At 37.5% G+C, this 17,143-nt stretch overlaps 4 protein-coding genes across 10 annotated transcripts; 2 read left to right on the top strand and 2 right to left on the bottom strand.

The window, feature by feature from the left end:
* The first annotated feature begins 336 nt into the window (after positions 1 to 336).
* Positions 337 to 2,994, top strand: LOC139814343 (uncharacterized). Of its 2 annotated transcripts, XM_071780553.1 has the most exons (3): positions 337 to 702; positions 1,257 to 1,805; positions 1,881 to 2,994. In XM_071780553.1, the coding sequence occupies exons 1-3, from the start codon at positions 535 to 537 to the stop codon at positions 2,085 to 2,087; spliced, it is 924 nt and encodes a 307-aa protein (XP_071636654.1). In that variant the 5' UTR covers positions 337 to 534; the 3' UTR covers positions 2,088 to 2,994. The 2 variants fall into 2 exon arrangements, with proteins under 2 accessions (XP_071636654.1, XP_071636652.1); XM_071780551.1 differs by having other exon boundaries at positions 338 to 702; positions 1,257 to 2,994.
* Positions 2,051 to 5,078, bottom strand: Sgt1 (suppressor of G2 allele of skp1). 2 transcript variants are annotated; one of them, XM_071780562.1, is made up of 5 exons: positions 4,879 to 5,077; positions 4,676 to 4,786; positions 3,815 to 4,013; positions 3,286 to 3,503; positions 2,051 to 2,946 (listed from the first exon to the last, which is right to left on the bottom strand). In XM_071780562.1, the coding sequence occupies exons 1-5, from the start codon at positions 4,924 to 4,926 to the stop codon at positions 2,839 to 2,841; spliced, it is 684 nt and encodes a 227-aa protein (XP_071636663.1). In that variant the 5' UTR covers positions 4,927 to 5,077; the 3' UTR covers positions 2,051 to 2,838. The 2 variants fall into 2 exon arrangements, with proteins under 2 accessions (XP_071636663.1, XP_071636664.1); XM_071780563.1 differs by having other exon boundaries at positions 2,878 to 3,168; positions 4,879 to 5,078.
* Positions 5,079 to 5,951: 873 nt separating this feature from the next.
* Positions 5,952 to 13,412, top strand: Swm (Zinc finger protein swm). Of its 3 annotated transcripts, none has more exons than XM_071780520.1 (10): positions 5,952 to 6,174; positions 7,975 to 8,093; positions 8,185 to 8,485; positions 8,674 to 8,838; positions 9,137 to 9,504; positions 9,682 to 9,927; positions 10,255 to 10,770; positions 10,864 to 11,645; positions 11,953 to 12,204; positions 12,342 to 12,556. In XM_071780520.1, exons 1-10 carry the CDS (start codon positions 6,116 to 6,118, stop codon positions 12,348 to 12,350), a joined length of 2,817 nt encoding a protein of 938 aa, XP_071636621.1. In that variant the 5' UTR covers positions 5,952 to 6,115; the 3' UTR covers positions 12,351 to 12,556. The 3 variants fall into 3 exon arrangements, with proteins under 3 accessions (XP_071636621.1, XP_071636619.1, XP_071636620.1); XM_071780518.1 differs by lacking the exon at positions 12,342 to 12,556 and adding an exon at positions 12,588 to 13,412 and having other exon boundaries at positions 5,954 to 6,174; XM_071780519.1 differs by lacking the exon at positions 12,342 to 12,556 and adding an exon at positions 12,588 to 13,412 and having other exon boundaries at positions 5,955 to 6,174; positions 10,267 to 10,770.
* LOC139814344 (sodium/bile acid cotransporter 7) lies at positions 13,202 to 16,974 on the bottom strand. 3 transcript variants are annotated; one of them, XM_071780556.1, is made up of 6 exons: positions 16,871 to 16,974; positions 15,497 to 15,645; positions 15,112 to 15,341; positions 14,820 to 14,963; positions 14,384 to 14,630; positions 13,202 to 14,304 (listed from the first exon to the last, which is right to left on the bottom strand). In XM_071780556.1, exons 2-6 carry the CDS (start codon positions 15,621 to 15,623, stop codon positions 14,060 to 14,062), a joined length of 993 nt encoding a protein of 330 aa, XP_071636657.1. In that variant the 5' UTR covers positions 15,624 to 15,645; positions 16,871 to 16,974; the 3' UTR covers positions 13,202 to 14,059. The 3 variants fall into 3 exon arrangements, with proteins under 3 accessions (XP_071636657.1, XP_071636656.1, XP_071636655.1); XM_071780555.1 differs by having other exon boundaries at positions 16,766 to 16,935; XM_071780554.1 differs by lacking the exon at positions 16,871 to 16,974 and adding an exon at positions 15,764 to 16,723.
* Positions 16,975 to 17,143: the final 169 nt, after the last annotated feature.

Raw genomic sequence — 17,143 nt, 5'->3', positions numbered from 1 at the left:
CGAAGTAATCAGAGTAATAGCTATGATTCTTCGACGTTATTACGAGCGCATAAATTCTTTAACGCAGAAATAAATTAATTAAACTTAAATTAAACTTGAATTCAGTAAAAATATAAAAAATGATCGACAATCAATAAATTGCCACTATTCATTTGATGCGATTTTCGTTATTCATACTCTTTAATATTTGGCTGCGTTTAGCAGAAAAAACAGCTTGATAAACGTTAGCCATATTAATTGTTGGTGCTGGAAATGGTATAGCGTACGTCACATATTGGCGATGATGAATATTAATATCGGAATGCAATCTAAACTCTAAACTGCTTGTCTGCCGAACAATACATGCCGACCATTCTTTTACCGCGTCGAGACGCAGGGTGCGGGTTGGAGGTTATGTCAAGCTAGGTTAGACTCCAGATGGATCAGGGTTCGAAACTAGGATTGAGTTAGTCTCTATTTTCAATTCTGCCAGTATTCGTCCGGGGTGTATAATCCAGTTTTAATTCAACCCCGTCGCATTGTCCGCCTGACACAATGATGGAGCACTACCGGCAGTTGATGAAGCTGGTAAACGACCAAATGAAGAGATACATCGTGCTCGACAATGCGAAGGGGATTGTAAAAGATGCCGCGGGAAAAGCGCAGAGCAAGCTCGCCGATGCGCAGAGTATCGCGACTGAAAAGTACAATATCGTTGCGAAAGTAAGCAATAAACATCACGGATTTAAGAGCGTTTTTATTTCGTTGCAATCCGGTGTTCTTTGACGAACACTGGATTTCTGATAAAATCTCTGAGATCAACCTGTCAATCACTTGTCCCTCGTTCAAGTGACGATGCAAAATATTCTTTTCGAATTTTCTACATTGCCTTATGTATTTACATAAAATTATCTCGCGATTTATCAACGAGCTTTTCAGATTTTTATCAAATTTTACGAAGTCATCGTTTGTTTCATAATATATTTCTGTAGTTTTTACTTTTCTCGTTCAATATTGTTACAAACAATGTTAGACAAAAGTTATGTCTAAGTTAGACCTAAAACTTTATCAAAGCCTTTTTACTTTCAATTATTAATTGCTCGAAATTCAAGTTCAGTTTACATTTTGATTAAAGAGAAAAGTCAATTTTAAATTCGCCCGACAGTCTGAAGATTCTTCAATAAAAAGGGAGGATATTTTGTAGTTGGAGTTGCAGCTCTCTCTCTGTATGCAATACATAAGACAACTGTTACATGAGATTAACTTTTATGTTGCAGAAACTTAATGACCAGGCTATCATAATGCAAGATTTAAATGCAAAGGCATTAGAGCCGAGCGGACCATTGCCAGGAAAAATCGTAAAATGGTGGCAATGGTACAACCAAGTAACGGGAATGGACACGGTTGAAGCAGCCAGAACGCAGGTGATTGCTCTTCAGAATAAGCTCTTCGACTGTCAGGACAGCAGGAGGACCCTGAATAAAGAATTAACGGCCATCACTTCCAAGCTGCAAGAAATCTATGCGGAATTAATTCAGACGAGGCGAGACGATCCCAAATACGTGCAATTAACAATGGTGGAACACAAGTCTTTGCAGGAACAAAAGAAAGTTATGAACCAGCTGGAGTTGTCCGAGAAAGAGGAGCGGGACAATTTCACGCAGCTGGCAACGGCGATAAAAGACTATCACGTTAGTCAAAACTTAAACGCGCAGAAATACAAGTATCTGTCTATCATCGCCTCCGCCCTACTAGCGATTGTATCATTGATCGGTTCGATGATACTTAATAACAGGAGGATACAAGACGTGCGAACGACCGTAGAGGTAGCGCAAGAAAGGAATGAGTCGTTACTTCAAACTCATATGAACGAACTGTCTAACGTTAAAAATATATTGCAGTCACTCAATACTACGGTTTCCCAACAATTAGCAGATATTGGTAAAAAGCAGGAAAACGCGATAGCTTCAGACAAACAAAGCAATCAATTTAATACGTCTAATATCCTCGTGACTTCCGCCAAGTATTCAGCAAGTTTGTTAATTTCAGGAGCGAGTTATATCAAGAGAGGTATTTATGCATGTGGATCGTATATTTTTTATAAGTAACGCAAGTCATTTATACATCATTTATACATCGTTAAAAATTTAAAATTACTCAGACACACAAACTAAAATACGAGTATTACGGTTTTTTTTCTTATTTGTAATAAAACGTTTATTAAAGTATGTGATAATCGGTAACATATATTAAAACCTGAGAATATAAAAGACGCTATTAATCAAGAGACACGGTCTCGCGCCAAATACGCGAGACCGTGACTCTTTTACGCGAAGTACACGAGTTGCGAGAGAGTACCCGAGATTTTAAGATCTCAATAATAGAAGTAAACATGAGGAGTAAAGCACAAAGTTTTCTTTCGTGAGGTGATAAAAGCTATGCTTATTGTACACTTGCCGTTCTGTTGTGCATTCTCTATTTATTATAAAAACTTGTAAACTTGTGTGTGAGGGATTTATTTTTACTAAGATGCCGTATGTATTATAAATGTTTTGCAATTATAACTGTAAATTATCTAGATAAATTAAAATGTTATATAAAGATAAAATGTATAAGCAAATGTTAATAATTTTGTACATTTCATTACAAGACCAAATGTATTTTAAAATAAATTTTGAAAACTGCAAATTATTATTAAGTCATTGTATAACGGAAACTCTCAAGTAAATATCAATATATGTTTACCTTTGTTTTTACATTAGTAAAATATACAATCGATAGGTGTGGTAATTAAGGATCGAACGTGATAATTGTATACGATGAAAAGAAACGATGAAAAATGTAAAGAAATCATTCTAATTATGAGTCCCAAGATTTCCACTCCATTCCATCTGGTGGTCTTCTCTGAACCGGTTTTTGTCCTACTTCTCCCCAATTAGTGCTTAAGACAGTGCCGCCCGATTCTATCTGTATATTATAAATGAAATATATTATAAATGAAATATTTCTTACAAATGTGTCATTTCGACTCGTTACATTCACCATGTTTTAGATGTATGCATTTGTATATATAAGTTGATTTCTAATTAATTGTCGTCTCTAGGAGAGAAATTCAGGATCTCGCTATACAAATGGCTTCAAGCATATTGATTTTTACTTGCAAACATACAAATATCTTCGTCAATTTATCTGTTTTATATTAAAAGTTTAAGTTTATTAAAAAAAAAAAGAGGCAAATTGTTTCACAAGGTAACTGCAATTTCTTTTGTTACTATTTAATTTGTCAACGATGAACATTGTACTTACAAAGGACTTATTCATCGCACGTCTCACTTCATCGGATCCGTTACCGTATATGCTTTGGAAAAGAGTATTCACCGCAGCGTCACCCACATTTTGTTCCGCTGCCTCCTCTTTCAATATTTCCTTTTCCACCTTATCCCAATCTCTGGATATCTTACAGGAGGTTGGATACTTAGGCGCTTGTGTGCCATTAGGTGCTTGTGTGCCAGCTTGAAGTATTTCTGGAACAATACGCATAATTTAAAAAAATATGATTATCTGCATACATATAGTATCGATCGTGACATTGCGGAAGAAATATACAGCAACTAAATGACACAAGATAGAGGTTTAAATGTCTTATTGCATCATAAAAAATTATAATTGTTAGACACATTGTTAACGAAATAAGTAAATTAATAAATTCTAATATTATCTTTCAAGCATTTTTCCAAACGTTAACAAATATCACGTTTTTGTCTCACATTTTATCATTTGGCATTTATATCTTATTTTAAACATCTTTTGATGAAATAATGGATTTACAACTTACCGTTCGGTATAGGTTTCACGTTAGATTGAACTGGCTCACCGTCTAGTACCATCCATCTAATGGCATCCCGTTTCTTCAGTTTAATTTCTATCTTGGACGGCATTACCTTGTGCGAACATTCTTCCGCCACTATAAAGTTAGCCAAATCCAACTCTAAACTATATTCATTGCCGGATGGTAACTTCGCTGACACACTTAGCTGAAAAACAAATTTAACATGGTAAAAGTTGTATTTTACAATTTGTTCAAAATTTTACTTAGCTTCCTTTTCATTAACATTTACTACAATCTGTAATATTATATGAGAATCTTGAGATATCTCAAGCTAGTACTCGAAGTACTCGGTTATCCAAATAATACTCGAGATATTTAGATAACCAAATACTTTGAGTACTAGCTTGGCTACAAATGCTTTAAAGCAGATTTCTTTGTCCTGATTGATCAATCGAACACTTTGAAGCATTTGTAGCACTAAGAGTCTTGTTAGAGTCACTGTGAGACATTATAGCTGCGTTCGCTCCGGACCCTTTTTTGCTGAAAGAATCACTCCATCTTTTTTCGACATGCAATCAGCAATAAAGATAGAATGACGCTTTCAGCACGAAAGTACTCAAAGCGAACTTAGCCTATGCTGTTGTTCAAAACTCCCTGGGATGACGCGTAGCTCTTTGGCTTTGAGAGTAACTCAAAGGTCCGTGGTTCGATTCCGGCTCGGCCTTCATCCCACATATACCTCGTTTAAAAGGTGGAATGCCCATTTTTAATGAGAAGTCGAAACCCCCTCCCCTCCCCCTCGAAACTCCCTTATCACGTGCTAGCAGAGAGAGAGAGAAAGAGACACAAGTCGATGAAGATACTTACTGTCTTTTCTCCGTAATTAATACTCTCGTTTTCCACATTCTTAGCGAGTATTGTCACAAACACGTGACTCTCCGTTTGATACCAATCGTGTTTTATCTTTGGTTTAGGCATCTACGAAACATCACGAGCGTTATTCTCATCACGATCTCTTCTCTCGCGGTTACATATATTCACATCAATTTATTCGTATTATTCGTACTTACCTCGTCGTTCTTAGTTGTGGAGCTCTCAATTTTCTCGCCTGCGTCCATCGTACGCTTATTACTCGATCAGAACATCAAGAACGTTGAACTCAAAATGTGAAATCCGCAGCCCTCAATCTTCTAGAACCTTCGCGTGATCAAACAAACACACGAGGTCACGAGAATGCACGAGAATGCAAGGGATGCTGCGAGCGAGACAACAAACAAGCTTGTTCGCGCAGCTTCAGCTTATCGCGCATCATCCCGCCGGCCAATCCGCGACTAGCGAGAAATGTGCGGAAGACGATTGGTTGTCTTCTGGCATATCCTTTGCGGTAGTCTAAAGGTAGATTTTCATGGGCAGTGAAATGCTGCAGCAGTGTGAGCAGCAGTAATGTAAAATACTTTAGTAATTTCTTGGAAATTACTAAGTAATTTCTAGAAAAGTTGAGTAATTTGTAGGAAAGTTTAGTAACTTGCTAGAAATTTTCTAAGAAATTACTAAACTGCTGCTCGCTGCTGCAGCATTTCACTGCCCATGAAAACCTACCTTAATTTGAGACCATATGGGCTCTCCCCATGGTCCTTCTTTTATCTGAATAGAGAAGAGAGAAAAGAGAGAATAGAGAAAAAAAAAAATAAAAAACCTACCTTAAAGGTGAAATTTCATGGGCAGTAAAAAGCAGCAGCAGATCGTACTGATTGGCTACAAAATAGAGAAGTTCCCGAGTTTCTAGAAAATTACAAAAGTAAAACAGATTTACTAGATTTCGACCAATGAAATGCGTAACTGCTCTAGTGAATTTCTTCACTTTTGTAATTGTCACCTCATTTCAAGGGAGCCTATATTACGGTTCTTGAAACGATTATAAATTTAATATATAATTATTAATTAAATTGTTTAAATAGTTTAATTTCTAATTAAATTTTTTTTTTTTTACAGGCACATCGTGACGATCGGTCCTGATCGTCCTATTCGGCCTCTCCTATTGGCGGACGTCAGCGACATCTCCGAGCGCGATCCGGACGCGGCAGCAGCTGTTCCCGCGAATCCCGCGACGTTTCCTCGCGACGGACAGCGGGCGCCTTCTACGTAAGCGCGACTGCCCCGTGCCAGTGCAACAGCGACTGATTTCAGAATGGCGACTGTCTTTACCTAGGAGGGTACTGACTTCACGCTCGCTTGTGGCACTCCGTGTGACTGACGCGTGTCCGCGAAGGCCTTCTATGCCCGACCGTGACGCGGCACCCGCCGAGGATGATAATCAACAATCCGGACCAGTTCAAGGCGTGGCTCACCACCGTGCTGGAGCCGCTGTAAGTAGGCCAAGTCCGCGCTCTCCCCCGTGAGCCAGAGTGCACCACTCCGCGCGCGTATGTGTGTACTCGTAAATGGCCGTACATGTGGCTGCGGCCGCGCTCTCCAATCTCTCCAGTTCCCACAGTCTCCGTTCTCCAGTCCCCGTGCGACGACACGGTATTTACACGGGGGGTTGCATCGCCGACTGCCGCTCCCGCACCCTCCTGCCCATCCCCTGCACGAGCAGTACGAGCACCCGCAGCTTCCTGTCTTCGCTCGCACCAGCGCGCTGCCCCAGCTTCGTCTAGCCGAGTCTAGTGGGAGACGAGTGGATCTCTTCCACTGAGATAACCGTCTCTTCTCGTAAACGATTTGTGTTGACGTTGTAGTTGCGAATATTAAATTCTGGGACCGTATCACGGTATTATTTGTTGGTCCCTCGTTTAATATGTCGCAAAGGGATTTGTGTTGGATTGAGCAAATGAAGATTTGGTATATTTTTGTTTTGATAATTTCATTTGGGATGACTGTAGGTGACTGTAGCTTGCATGTGTCCCGCAGCGAATGAGACGATTAGAAAGTTATTTCATCGAGTGACAATAGGTATTGGCATGCTTTGAGTGTTTTTTTTTTATATATGTATAATTCTGATCTTATAGATGAACTATGTACTAACTTGCCACTTGATCACGTTGACATTTGATTGATTCTACGTAGTCGCTTTAAAAAAAAAGTACACTTTTACCTTGGAGATATAAATATGAAAATAATATATTCAAATCGACAACAATTGACAAAAAATATACAGAAACTTCACAACGTTTCAACCCATGGTTTATTTTGTTTTGTTAGATCACTTGATAAGGACCCGAAGCCTGGATTGAAACGTTGTGAAGTTTATGTATATTTTTTGCCAATTGTTGTCGATTTGAATATATTATTTTTGGTTAAACATTATTGGCGGAACAAACATTTATTTTCGATATAAATATGGCATAATTTGTACTTCAACTGCATAAAGGGAACTGAAAACTAATTTCTGATTAATATAAGCTTTGTTTTCGTTAAGTTCTACGAAGTACATATATTTAACGACCTGTTTGCATCGCAATTCTACAATTGGTGCATAGTATAAAATACTTTTCACTTTGCAGTTATTACGTTATAACTTAGGGGTTTTATGTCATTTAATTTAGAATAAACTCTTGGAATTCTTTCCTGAAGAAGGAAAGTTTTTTAATGTGTATAATTTTCAACAAACTGTAGGTTATAGATTAACTGTAGATCATATAGGATTATGATTAGGAGTTGAAACAGTAAAGAAGTAAAAGCAAAATGTAAATGGGTTACTAAAAAAAAAGCAAGCAATTGTCATGTCGAGTAAAATCTGATTTAGATAATGCAAAAAATGCTTAAAGGAAAACAATGAACATAGAATAATGAACATTGTTTTATACATGCTTTATGTTTTCTCTTGCTTTATTCTAAGTACAAGTAATATATGTTAATTTTATTTAAATCAGAACATCCTTATATATATTTTTATCTTATTTTTACATAATAGTATTTTACAATTAATTATTTTGTACATTTTAATTATAATAAAAAGGAGTATCTTTTGCTAACAGCATCATTGAATTCGATCAAATATTTATGTATAAAAGAATTTTATATTTAATTAATATAGTGTCTTATAGATTAAATTTTATAATATTTACATTTTTGAATAAACTTCAAATATTTATGTGGTAGAAGCATTTTTCTCTTTTTTTTTACAATAAATGCCTATTACTAAATAATTTATTTTTCTTTATTAGGTGCGATGCAGATCCTGCTGCTCTAGCCAAATATGTCTATGCGTTGGTCAAGAAAGACAAAACTTTGGAGGAACTACGTGGCTGTATGGTCGAACAGCTGGATGTGTTTCTACAACACGGTACGTTTATACAAAATATTCGATAATGTAAATTGGAAATGTGATGATCTATTGCTTTCCTGACATTAAAAATGCGTTGCATTGTTTCCAGAAACCAAAAACTTTGTGGAATTGCTCTTCAAGACGTTAGAGACTCAAGAGTACGTGCTCCCACCGCCTAAGAGTGAGCCTGATGGTGGTGGGACACCACCCGGCGTAAATCCACCCGCCCCAATTGTACCATCATCAACGGAGAAAGTAATGGATGCAACAATTCCACTAGTACCTATAATTACGAACCCGCCTGTCCCACTTCAAATTAATGGATCCGCACCTGCTGTAATTAGTAAACGCGAGACTAGAAAATCTGATTCAGATAAGGATAAAGAAAAGGAAAAACGATCTCGAAGCAGGTAATCTTTTCTCTACGTTTAAAGTAAAGTATAAAATTAATTCCTGTATAATTCAATGCTTATACGAACCGCTTATTTATTCAATGTTTAAAGCTTATATGAAACAAAGAAGAGTTAAAAAGTACAAGAATTTTAGCATATTAAGTCTTAATAATACTAGCTTTTCTATTATACTGTGTAAAATATAGGAGTGGACGAATGAGATCGAGAACACGATCACGATCTCGATCATGGGAAAGGGACAGACGTAGATCCAGAAGTAGAGAACACATTCGACGTGATAGAGAAAGAGATAGAAGTCGCCCATGGCGAAACGAATCCCCACCGATGAGTACCAGACGACATGATCGCAGGTGCGTATATTTCATGTATTTGTTTTTTAAATATCTAATGAAATTTGATGAAAATTTCAACAAAAAATTTTATCATAAATCGCGAGTCTGATTATTTTTCTCTTAATGTTTTGAGGGAAAAAACCTTGCTAATAGTTGTAGTTACATCAACGCTGAGCGTTGCGTATATCAGACTGTTTAATATTTATTAAGATACTTCTTTGTTTCCTTTCAATTAACTATTGAATTTTCATTTCCTTAGAGTCTTTAAAAACAGGTCCTTGGATATCTATGTACACTATGTATTTTTATTTTTTAGACGTACTAGGAGTCGCAGTTCATCACCGATACGACCTAGAATACGCGACGGTCCAGACAGTCGCGATCATCGAGCAAGATTCAGAAACAGATCTCCAACGCCGCTTCGATCCCGATCGCGTTCAAGATCAATAGAACGGAAGAAGATCGATCGCTTCGAAAGGATAGAGGTAGATAGAACGGATCGAACTGAGGGCAGTCCTGGTGGTGGTACACCAACACAAGATAGTAATCACGGAGATGTAGACATGAGGCTGTCTACGACTAGTCAATCGATACAAAGTGTTGTCGCTGTCGCGAGTAGTATTCCAAATAATCAGACAAGTTCTTTTCAACAACAAGCAAAGAGACGTTGCAGAGACTTTGACGGTATGTATCTGGACCGTTTAGAAGAATAACTATCGCGTTTAAAAAAAATTGCCCTTTCTTTAAAAGTATAAACTGACAGTGAAAATAAAATGACTCAAAGTCACAAGAAATATGTTTCTTTTAAATGGCATTATATTTAGATATCACTCGTTATCTCTTTTATATTTATGTTTGTAGAAAAGGGATACTGCATGAGGGGAGATCTTTGTCCCTATGATCACGGCACAGACCCAGTTGTACTGGAAGATGTGGCACTTAGTCGTGTTTTGAGTTTCGGACCGCATAGTGCTCAAGCTCCAGGAACAGTTCCAGTGGCCACGGTACCAGAACCACCGCAGGGTCCTAACGGTAATCCACCACCGCCACATCTCCCTCTTGCCAGTTTACCACCACCTCACTTAAGAAACCACCATTCTAATATGGGTATGTATTTCCATCTTGTAATTGTTTCAATAATTTAATATATCATGATAAAGCAATAGTTTTTTTAAGAAGAAAACTACATTTTTGACTGTACGTGTTATTAAAAGAGGCATTAATGAAAATTACAAGATTGACCATTTTTAATCAATTAATTTAAAATATTAGCCCCAAATTGTATGAACTGTTAATACATTTTATAACTCTAAGATCGACGAATTAAAAAAGAAAAAATAGCTATAAAGCTGTATTACAATCGTGTATTATAGCATTACAGTTATAAACACGGTATTTCATATTTTTTTAAATGTAACGAATTAAATGTGTTAGATGTTTTCGCAGAATATAATCCGGACGCACCCAGCATGGAGCCACGAATGCCATGGGGTAGACATCCGCAACCTGCGCCTGGGATTTACGGCAGGGGGCAAAGAGAACTGATCAGTGTGCCGGTTATTCCCCACACAAATTCGTCGGAAATTACCCACACCCAGAGCAATCCGCTGAAACGCAAACAAGCGTTTGACTTTAATCGTCTGGGACCGAAACAGAGAGTAGTGCATAACCCGGCCAATTGCTCTCTGGAACTGAAAAAGGTTCCACGAAGCTTAAACAACATAACACAATTAAATAATCATTTTTCCAAATTCGGTAAAATTGTAAATATCCAAGTTAATTTCGGCGGCGATCCTGAGGCAGCGTTGGTTACCTTCCAGCTGCCAACCGAAGCAAAGTCTGCCTACAGAAGCACAGAGGCTGTGTTGAATAATAGATTTATTAAAGTATTTTGGCATAATAACGTCAATAATAATGCGGCTGGTGGAGCAATCGAAAATGTGCCACCGGGTAAGATAGCGCATCTTTTATTATCCACAATAAATATTGTAGACGTTAAAATGTCGAGCGTGACTTAGTAACGAAGAATTTTATTATTTTCAGGTTGCCGTCCCTCTGTGAAAGAAAGGCTAGGCGCCGCGATAACATTACCGGCGAAAACCGAAGATAACGAGTACGTTCCCACGCGTCGTTCGACCGAGGAACAAGTCACGCAAACCTTGGTTCCGACTTCACCTAAAGCTGCCGTTGTTCCTACTCGAGAAGACAAGGTTCTCGCGATAAAGAAAACGCAAGAGATGTTAGCGGCTAAGGAAACGCTAAAGAAGAAACAAGAGGAGAAGCGTAAGGAGGCGATAAAGCTGACCGCCGATCTGCGCAAGAGGAAACAAGAATTGCTGGACAAGCATCTGATTGAATTGCGTGCCCTGATTGACAAGGCTGAAAAGAATCCGGAACAAAAGGAATCGATCATGCCGACGATAAAGGCTATGCAGCAGTCGGTCGACAATTTGCGTAAGGATTTGGCCGCGAACGGCCAGATTGGCGGTAACAAGTCGCAGGTGAAATCTAGGGAGCAGGCGCAGAAGGAGATCCTGGACGCCGAGTTAGATTTAATGACCGCACAACAAGAAGGCCAAGACGCTGGCGAGTTGCAGAAGAGATTGAACGAACTTCGAGCTCAGGCGGCCGCGTTGGGCTTGAACACAAATCCCGGCGTGGGTAGAGGCACGAAAGTCAGCCGGGTCGCACGCGGCACCGCGCTGTCTTTCAGGGGCCGCGGCAGAGGAAGTTTCGCTCATGTCTCGGTGGATCACCGGCCAACGAGTCTTCTAGTCTCCGGTTATGAAACTGAAGAAAAGGTGGAGGTCCTAGCGCATTTTCAAGTAAGATTTATGCATTCGTAATATTTGTACAGCGATTTTTTTGTCGCTCAAAAATAAGAGATACAAAAAGATCCTGTATGTACGTATCTGTATTTCTTGAATGTTTAATTATTTTTTATAAAACTTATTCTTTGTCAGTAGAAACATTAAGATCAATGTGTAATATTATTATTCTTCTGGTAACCGACAGTTTTGCATTGCACATTTGTTACAAATTTATAATTTAAGGCTCCATGTATCCTTTTCATTGACATTTCAACAAGCACACGACGTGCAATTAATGTTGCCAATTTCTCTTGTGCTTCAGCAATTTGGTGAAATAGTAAATCAAATAGTCGACGACGCGACACCTTCGATCGTTATCAATTTCAAATCGAGGAAAGAGGCTGAGGTAGCCCTAGTGAAAGGACGCACATTTCAAGACAGATTGTTATCAATAACTTGGGTGTCCGGCCATCATCTACATCGTGGAGGAGCTACTAATTCGAGCGCATCTATACAGCTCTCATCGCGTTCCGAACAAACTGCACCTACTGCAGACGAGGATATCGACTTAGAGGTAAGCATAAGACTCGTATAATTCCAACTTTGATAAAAATAATAGTCCGTTTAAGTAGAATGTACAAATAAGTTATTTAAAAAATGAAGAAATATTCTCTGATGATATATGAGAATTTAGAATTTTAATTTTTTCAGATATTTTAGGGTTTATATCAATCAAGAAGATTTTCCTACGACTTTTATTATTTCGCAAATAGGCAAGAAGATATTTAATAGAAAGAATTTTTGTTATTTGTCTGAAATTTACATAAAACGCAGCACTGATACAGCATGCCGTTTCTTTTGTGCAGTAAAAATTTAATTAACATAAATATTCTACGATAAGAGCATCTCCATATCTTCTGCTAGTTCTTCAAGCGTTAAAGATGTCAATTTTTCCAGGGCACGGAGGCGTTTCTCTTAGAAGAGAACGAGGAGGAAGAAGACGAGGACGGGGAGTCGCGTAGCTGGCGGCGATAGCAGCATCGGCGTCAGCGTCAGCGCCATTTGTGACAGGAGCTTGGTGTCAAATGTAACGACTGCGTGACCATCCGGGCCGATCGTCGTACGCGACCTGGTACTTACGCCTACATTGCTGCACCGCCGTTTGATGCGTCTATTGCCATGATTTACACGAAGGAATCGAATTACATCATGCTCATCAGCGTTATCATGAGTGTTACACTATTTGTTAATATTATTGAATATACTATACATGTGCGCACCAGTGACGGTACGACGTATCACATTAATAAGTGGCGCAACATAAATAGAGAAAGGAAAAAGAAGGATAAGTGAATCAACACGCAAGTTTTTCGAACAGGAATAATTGAACAAAATTTATCCCTATTATTTGTAGAATAAAGTCGCTATGTTTTGTATGGGAAGATAAAAAAAAAAGAAACACCTGTCATTCTGAGTTTCACAAGTCCTCTTCTTTTATACGTAGAACTCGAATTGTTTTTCCTAGCTCTTGTTATTTTGAAGGCTCGTTAACATGGTAGACGGACTTAGGATAAGTAGGAGCTTGTAATTTCGAGGATATTCAGAACTTTTTCATTCGAAGATGAGGAAACTATATTTGTAATTTATATAATATAAATAGGTATCTCTATATTATATAATTCAATCGTAAGTCGTAACATCTCGCTCGATTGGCTGTTGACTTTTATCTATTGTACCTATTTAAAACGGTTCTTGTAATAATGAGCAGTACAATGTATCATCTTTATTGTTTCTTTTTAAAAGATGTCAATGGATTAGATTGCTGAAAAATGCAATGAGATTTATATAGATATGAAATATTTCGCGCATTATTTACATAAATTCTTTCAATCCAGATCAAAACAGTAATACATCATTCTTACAAACCATTCCATCCAGTTTCAAGGTAAGTATTGAATTACACGATATATAACGATCATAAATAACATATAAATATTCGTATGGAAAATTACTCGGTTCCAAAACTTAATCATTCCTAGTAATTTCATTAACGAGCGAATAAAAATTATTTCGTGAAATGTAAAAGTGATTCTCTACATTACAGCATTGTGCTCAACTAGTTACACCTTTAAAAAATTTATAAAGATGTTGATACCGATATATTTATTCAATTTATCTATTTTCTGTCTATAATATACTTTATTAAATAAACTTTTAATACTCCAGATTGATTAAATATTTCTTAAAATTGATCTGTAATAATTTTGACGAGTCATTCCTTTCAGGATTCGAAGATAAAGCAAAAAAAAACGGAATGCTAATTATCGTACATCTTATACAAACGGTAAGCTTGGAAGATACAACGATATCTCTCTATAAAACGAATGTAGGCATTTGTAAGTAAGACCACTTTATAACTTTTTTTTTTCTTATGGAGCCAGCCAGCTGGCTAACAAACTACCTAACAACAATTGTGCAACGGGTAATATCGTTAATGGCAAATTCACTGCTGGCCCATGAGCTGAGCCGTGATACGCTCCACGCAAGATCCAACCGCCGAGACTAACGGATTTGTGAGTGCTGGTAAATAACGCAGCCAGAAGAATATCCCGCGGCAACCACTGGGAGCACAAGATCCAGCACAGACTACTAAGAAGGAGCTGGCCCAGGCATGCTTGAAAAGATACATACAGCGTTAAATATGCTGGATGTGGTTGTTATTCGAGAGATTAAATACAAGCTAAATAACTTACTGATGAGTACGCAGAACAGTATATCCACCGCTTGCAATGATGAAGCATCTGCCAGTACGGCGTCGCAAAACCAGTGATACGCTATTGCTAGCAACAAACCTTGGGAAAACCAACTCGTATTAACGTTCAAGCATCTGTTTTTCAGTACGAATGCCCGTAGAACGATACCCGTCCCCAATGGAATAAGCGTGCTGTATATAGTCTCTCTGATGTTAATTCCGACTAGTGGTGGAGTAGATGTTCCTAACTGTTAAAAGAAATTATTTACGACATCTTATAGTCTTTCAGAATAGCTATTCAAAAAAATAAACTCTAATTGTAAACGTATGCTAGAACAGTATAAACATAAATACGTAAAGGTAAATGATAGACTGTTAGAACACATATAATGTGTTCTAATAAGAAAAACATATTTCTTGCGGGTAAAAGGATTTACCATTAGATATAGTAAAATAGGAGATAAGAATAATCCTCCAAAGTGCGAAACCAGGGTGGTAATTACGCTCGTGGGCAAATCAGCCTGTGCCAAACGGCACAAGGCAAGTCCCGTACTGAATGGCGGTGGCATGCAGTAAAGGACCTGAAATAAATAACAATTGCTTTATCACTTGCAGCTATAAGTAAGAAAAGTATTACAAGTATTATAGAGCCACCATTTAAGTGTATCTCTCTATCGTGCGTTAAAGGGAGATTAATTAATTGCGGATTACAAAAATGTTTTGGATCACCTCCATTCCTTTGAGTAGCCACACATTAACTTTCGCATAGGTCATCAACAGATACGTCCCGAGTCGTGCTAGAGAGGGCATCAAAATGTACACGAAAACCATCACAAATGTCAGAAGATAGCCGTTCTTCAGCGTCGAGTAAAGAGATTTGGGATCGCATAATAATCCAGCTTCCAAGTACGTTAAAGGCACAGCGAAATAGCGAATAATAAAGTTACCGTTGATCAGACCTGCAACGGAAAACGCAATACCGTAACATTAATGCACTATTATCTCAATTGATATGATAGAAATACAGCAAGAATTCTTTCTGTACATAATATGGTTTCTCTTTTCTTTATTAAAGTATGCATTGAAGCCATTGAAGTCTAGAAAACCGATTTACCGTTCGTTCCGCCAATATGCGGTTGAATAGTCGCAAATACCATGCATGCGAGCATTAAGAGTACATATCCATATCGATAGAAAAGACCAGTTTTCTTCCTCGGATGCAGATTGATCTTTACACACATTTCAAATTATTTCGAAACGCACCTAAATAAAACGAACAATACATTGTATTTTTCTCCAGCAGCATCTTACAGTAGAGAGACATTACTAGCATATTGAATTAATAAAGTTATAAAGTAATAATCATCTTTGATAATCTTACCTAAAGAAGCATGCGTGAAAGCTAAAATTTTCAGGCTCTACAGAAACCATTTTCAATGAGGTGAAAAGAGCAAAGAGAAATGTGAAATTAACTCTTCAACTTTAAGACAGCATTATCAATAGCATAAGTTCATTTCTGGCTATTATATTTTAATTATACAAATTGTATTCAAATAATTTAAGTTGATGCCGTAGATGTATCTCCATATCAATCTTGTCGATTGGAACAACATTGAAAATAACATTCTTAGAAACAAGATGCATAAAATGTCGGTAGATGAAAAACTGGAAGAAACTTGCTGCAAATGCATCCCATTAATTACCAGTAATTGTAATTAATTAAAGCAGGATAGAAATCACTTCAATATAGATTCTTGTGATATTCTCATATATCTGATCGTTCGAATTTTGTTACAGACAGAGAAACCAGCGCAAGAGAAACAGAAATGATTCTAATGTAGATTCTTATGATATTTTAATACATCTGATGTTCGAATTTTGTTGCAGATAAAAAAACAGTATTACGCAAAAGAGAATTAATACTAGAGATTGACTAAGACTCCTTGTAAAAACGTGTCCAATTATAAACAATTTAGAAACACAAGCGCCGATTTTGGTGACTTATATTTTATATTCTATACGATCCTCTATCCTCTCGTCGTGCTAAATGAAAGCGTATATCTGAAAGTGATGGAACGAGTATAAAAAAAAAGATAACGTGTCGCACAGCATCATCCTCCTATGACATATTCGAGGAATTGAAATTGGTGCCAATTGAATAAGGGAATTCCTTTCGTACACAGAAGATTATTTATTTGACAGCCATTAGTATTGCGTAACCGTTACATGCATTATCGTTACACCACTATCGTACATAGTCTATAGTCGACAAAAATATAACGAAAACATTGCGAGCTATATATATATATTTGTGAATCTAAGAAGGAAAAACTCGTCGTGAAAAGTAGCTTTCGCAGACGTAATAACATGCGGAATTATTTACGACATTGAAGGTTATCTATTGTTCGGCGACACGGTTCGCGTAGAATTATTATTATTGTTCTTCGTTTAATTTTGAGGCTCCTCCTTCGAATTAACGGAACTGCACCGGCCAAAGGTGAACGAGGGCCACGATCCTCCGTGACATCTCCGAGGCAGGAACGACCAGGATTCGACCAGGAATCACCAGGAGTGACGGGATCAGCAGACGACAGCAGACGAGACCAACGAAACGTTTCCATGGATACGAGTGACGTAAAACGACCACGGACGTAACAAGCATAGATCGTGCAGTTCCTTCCCGATGGAAAAATATTTCGAAATTTTTCACATTATTTATTAAAATTTCTATGAAAAATTTAAGATTTTTTTTTTTTACACG

This window comes from Temnothorax longispinosus, chromosome 6 (genome assembly GCF_030848805.1).
Source record: "Temnothorax longispinosus isolate EJ_2023e chromosome 6, Tlon_JGU_v1, whole genome shotgun sequence".
Lineage (NCBI taxonomy): Eukaryota > Metazoa > Arthropoda > Insecta > Hymenoptera > Formicidae > Temnothorax > Temnothorax longispinosus.
The sequence above is the reverse complement of the archived record's forward strand: the minus strand, read 5'-3'. Positions and strand labels throughout refer to the sequence as shown.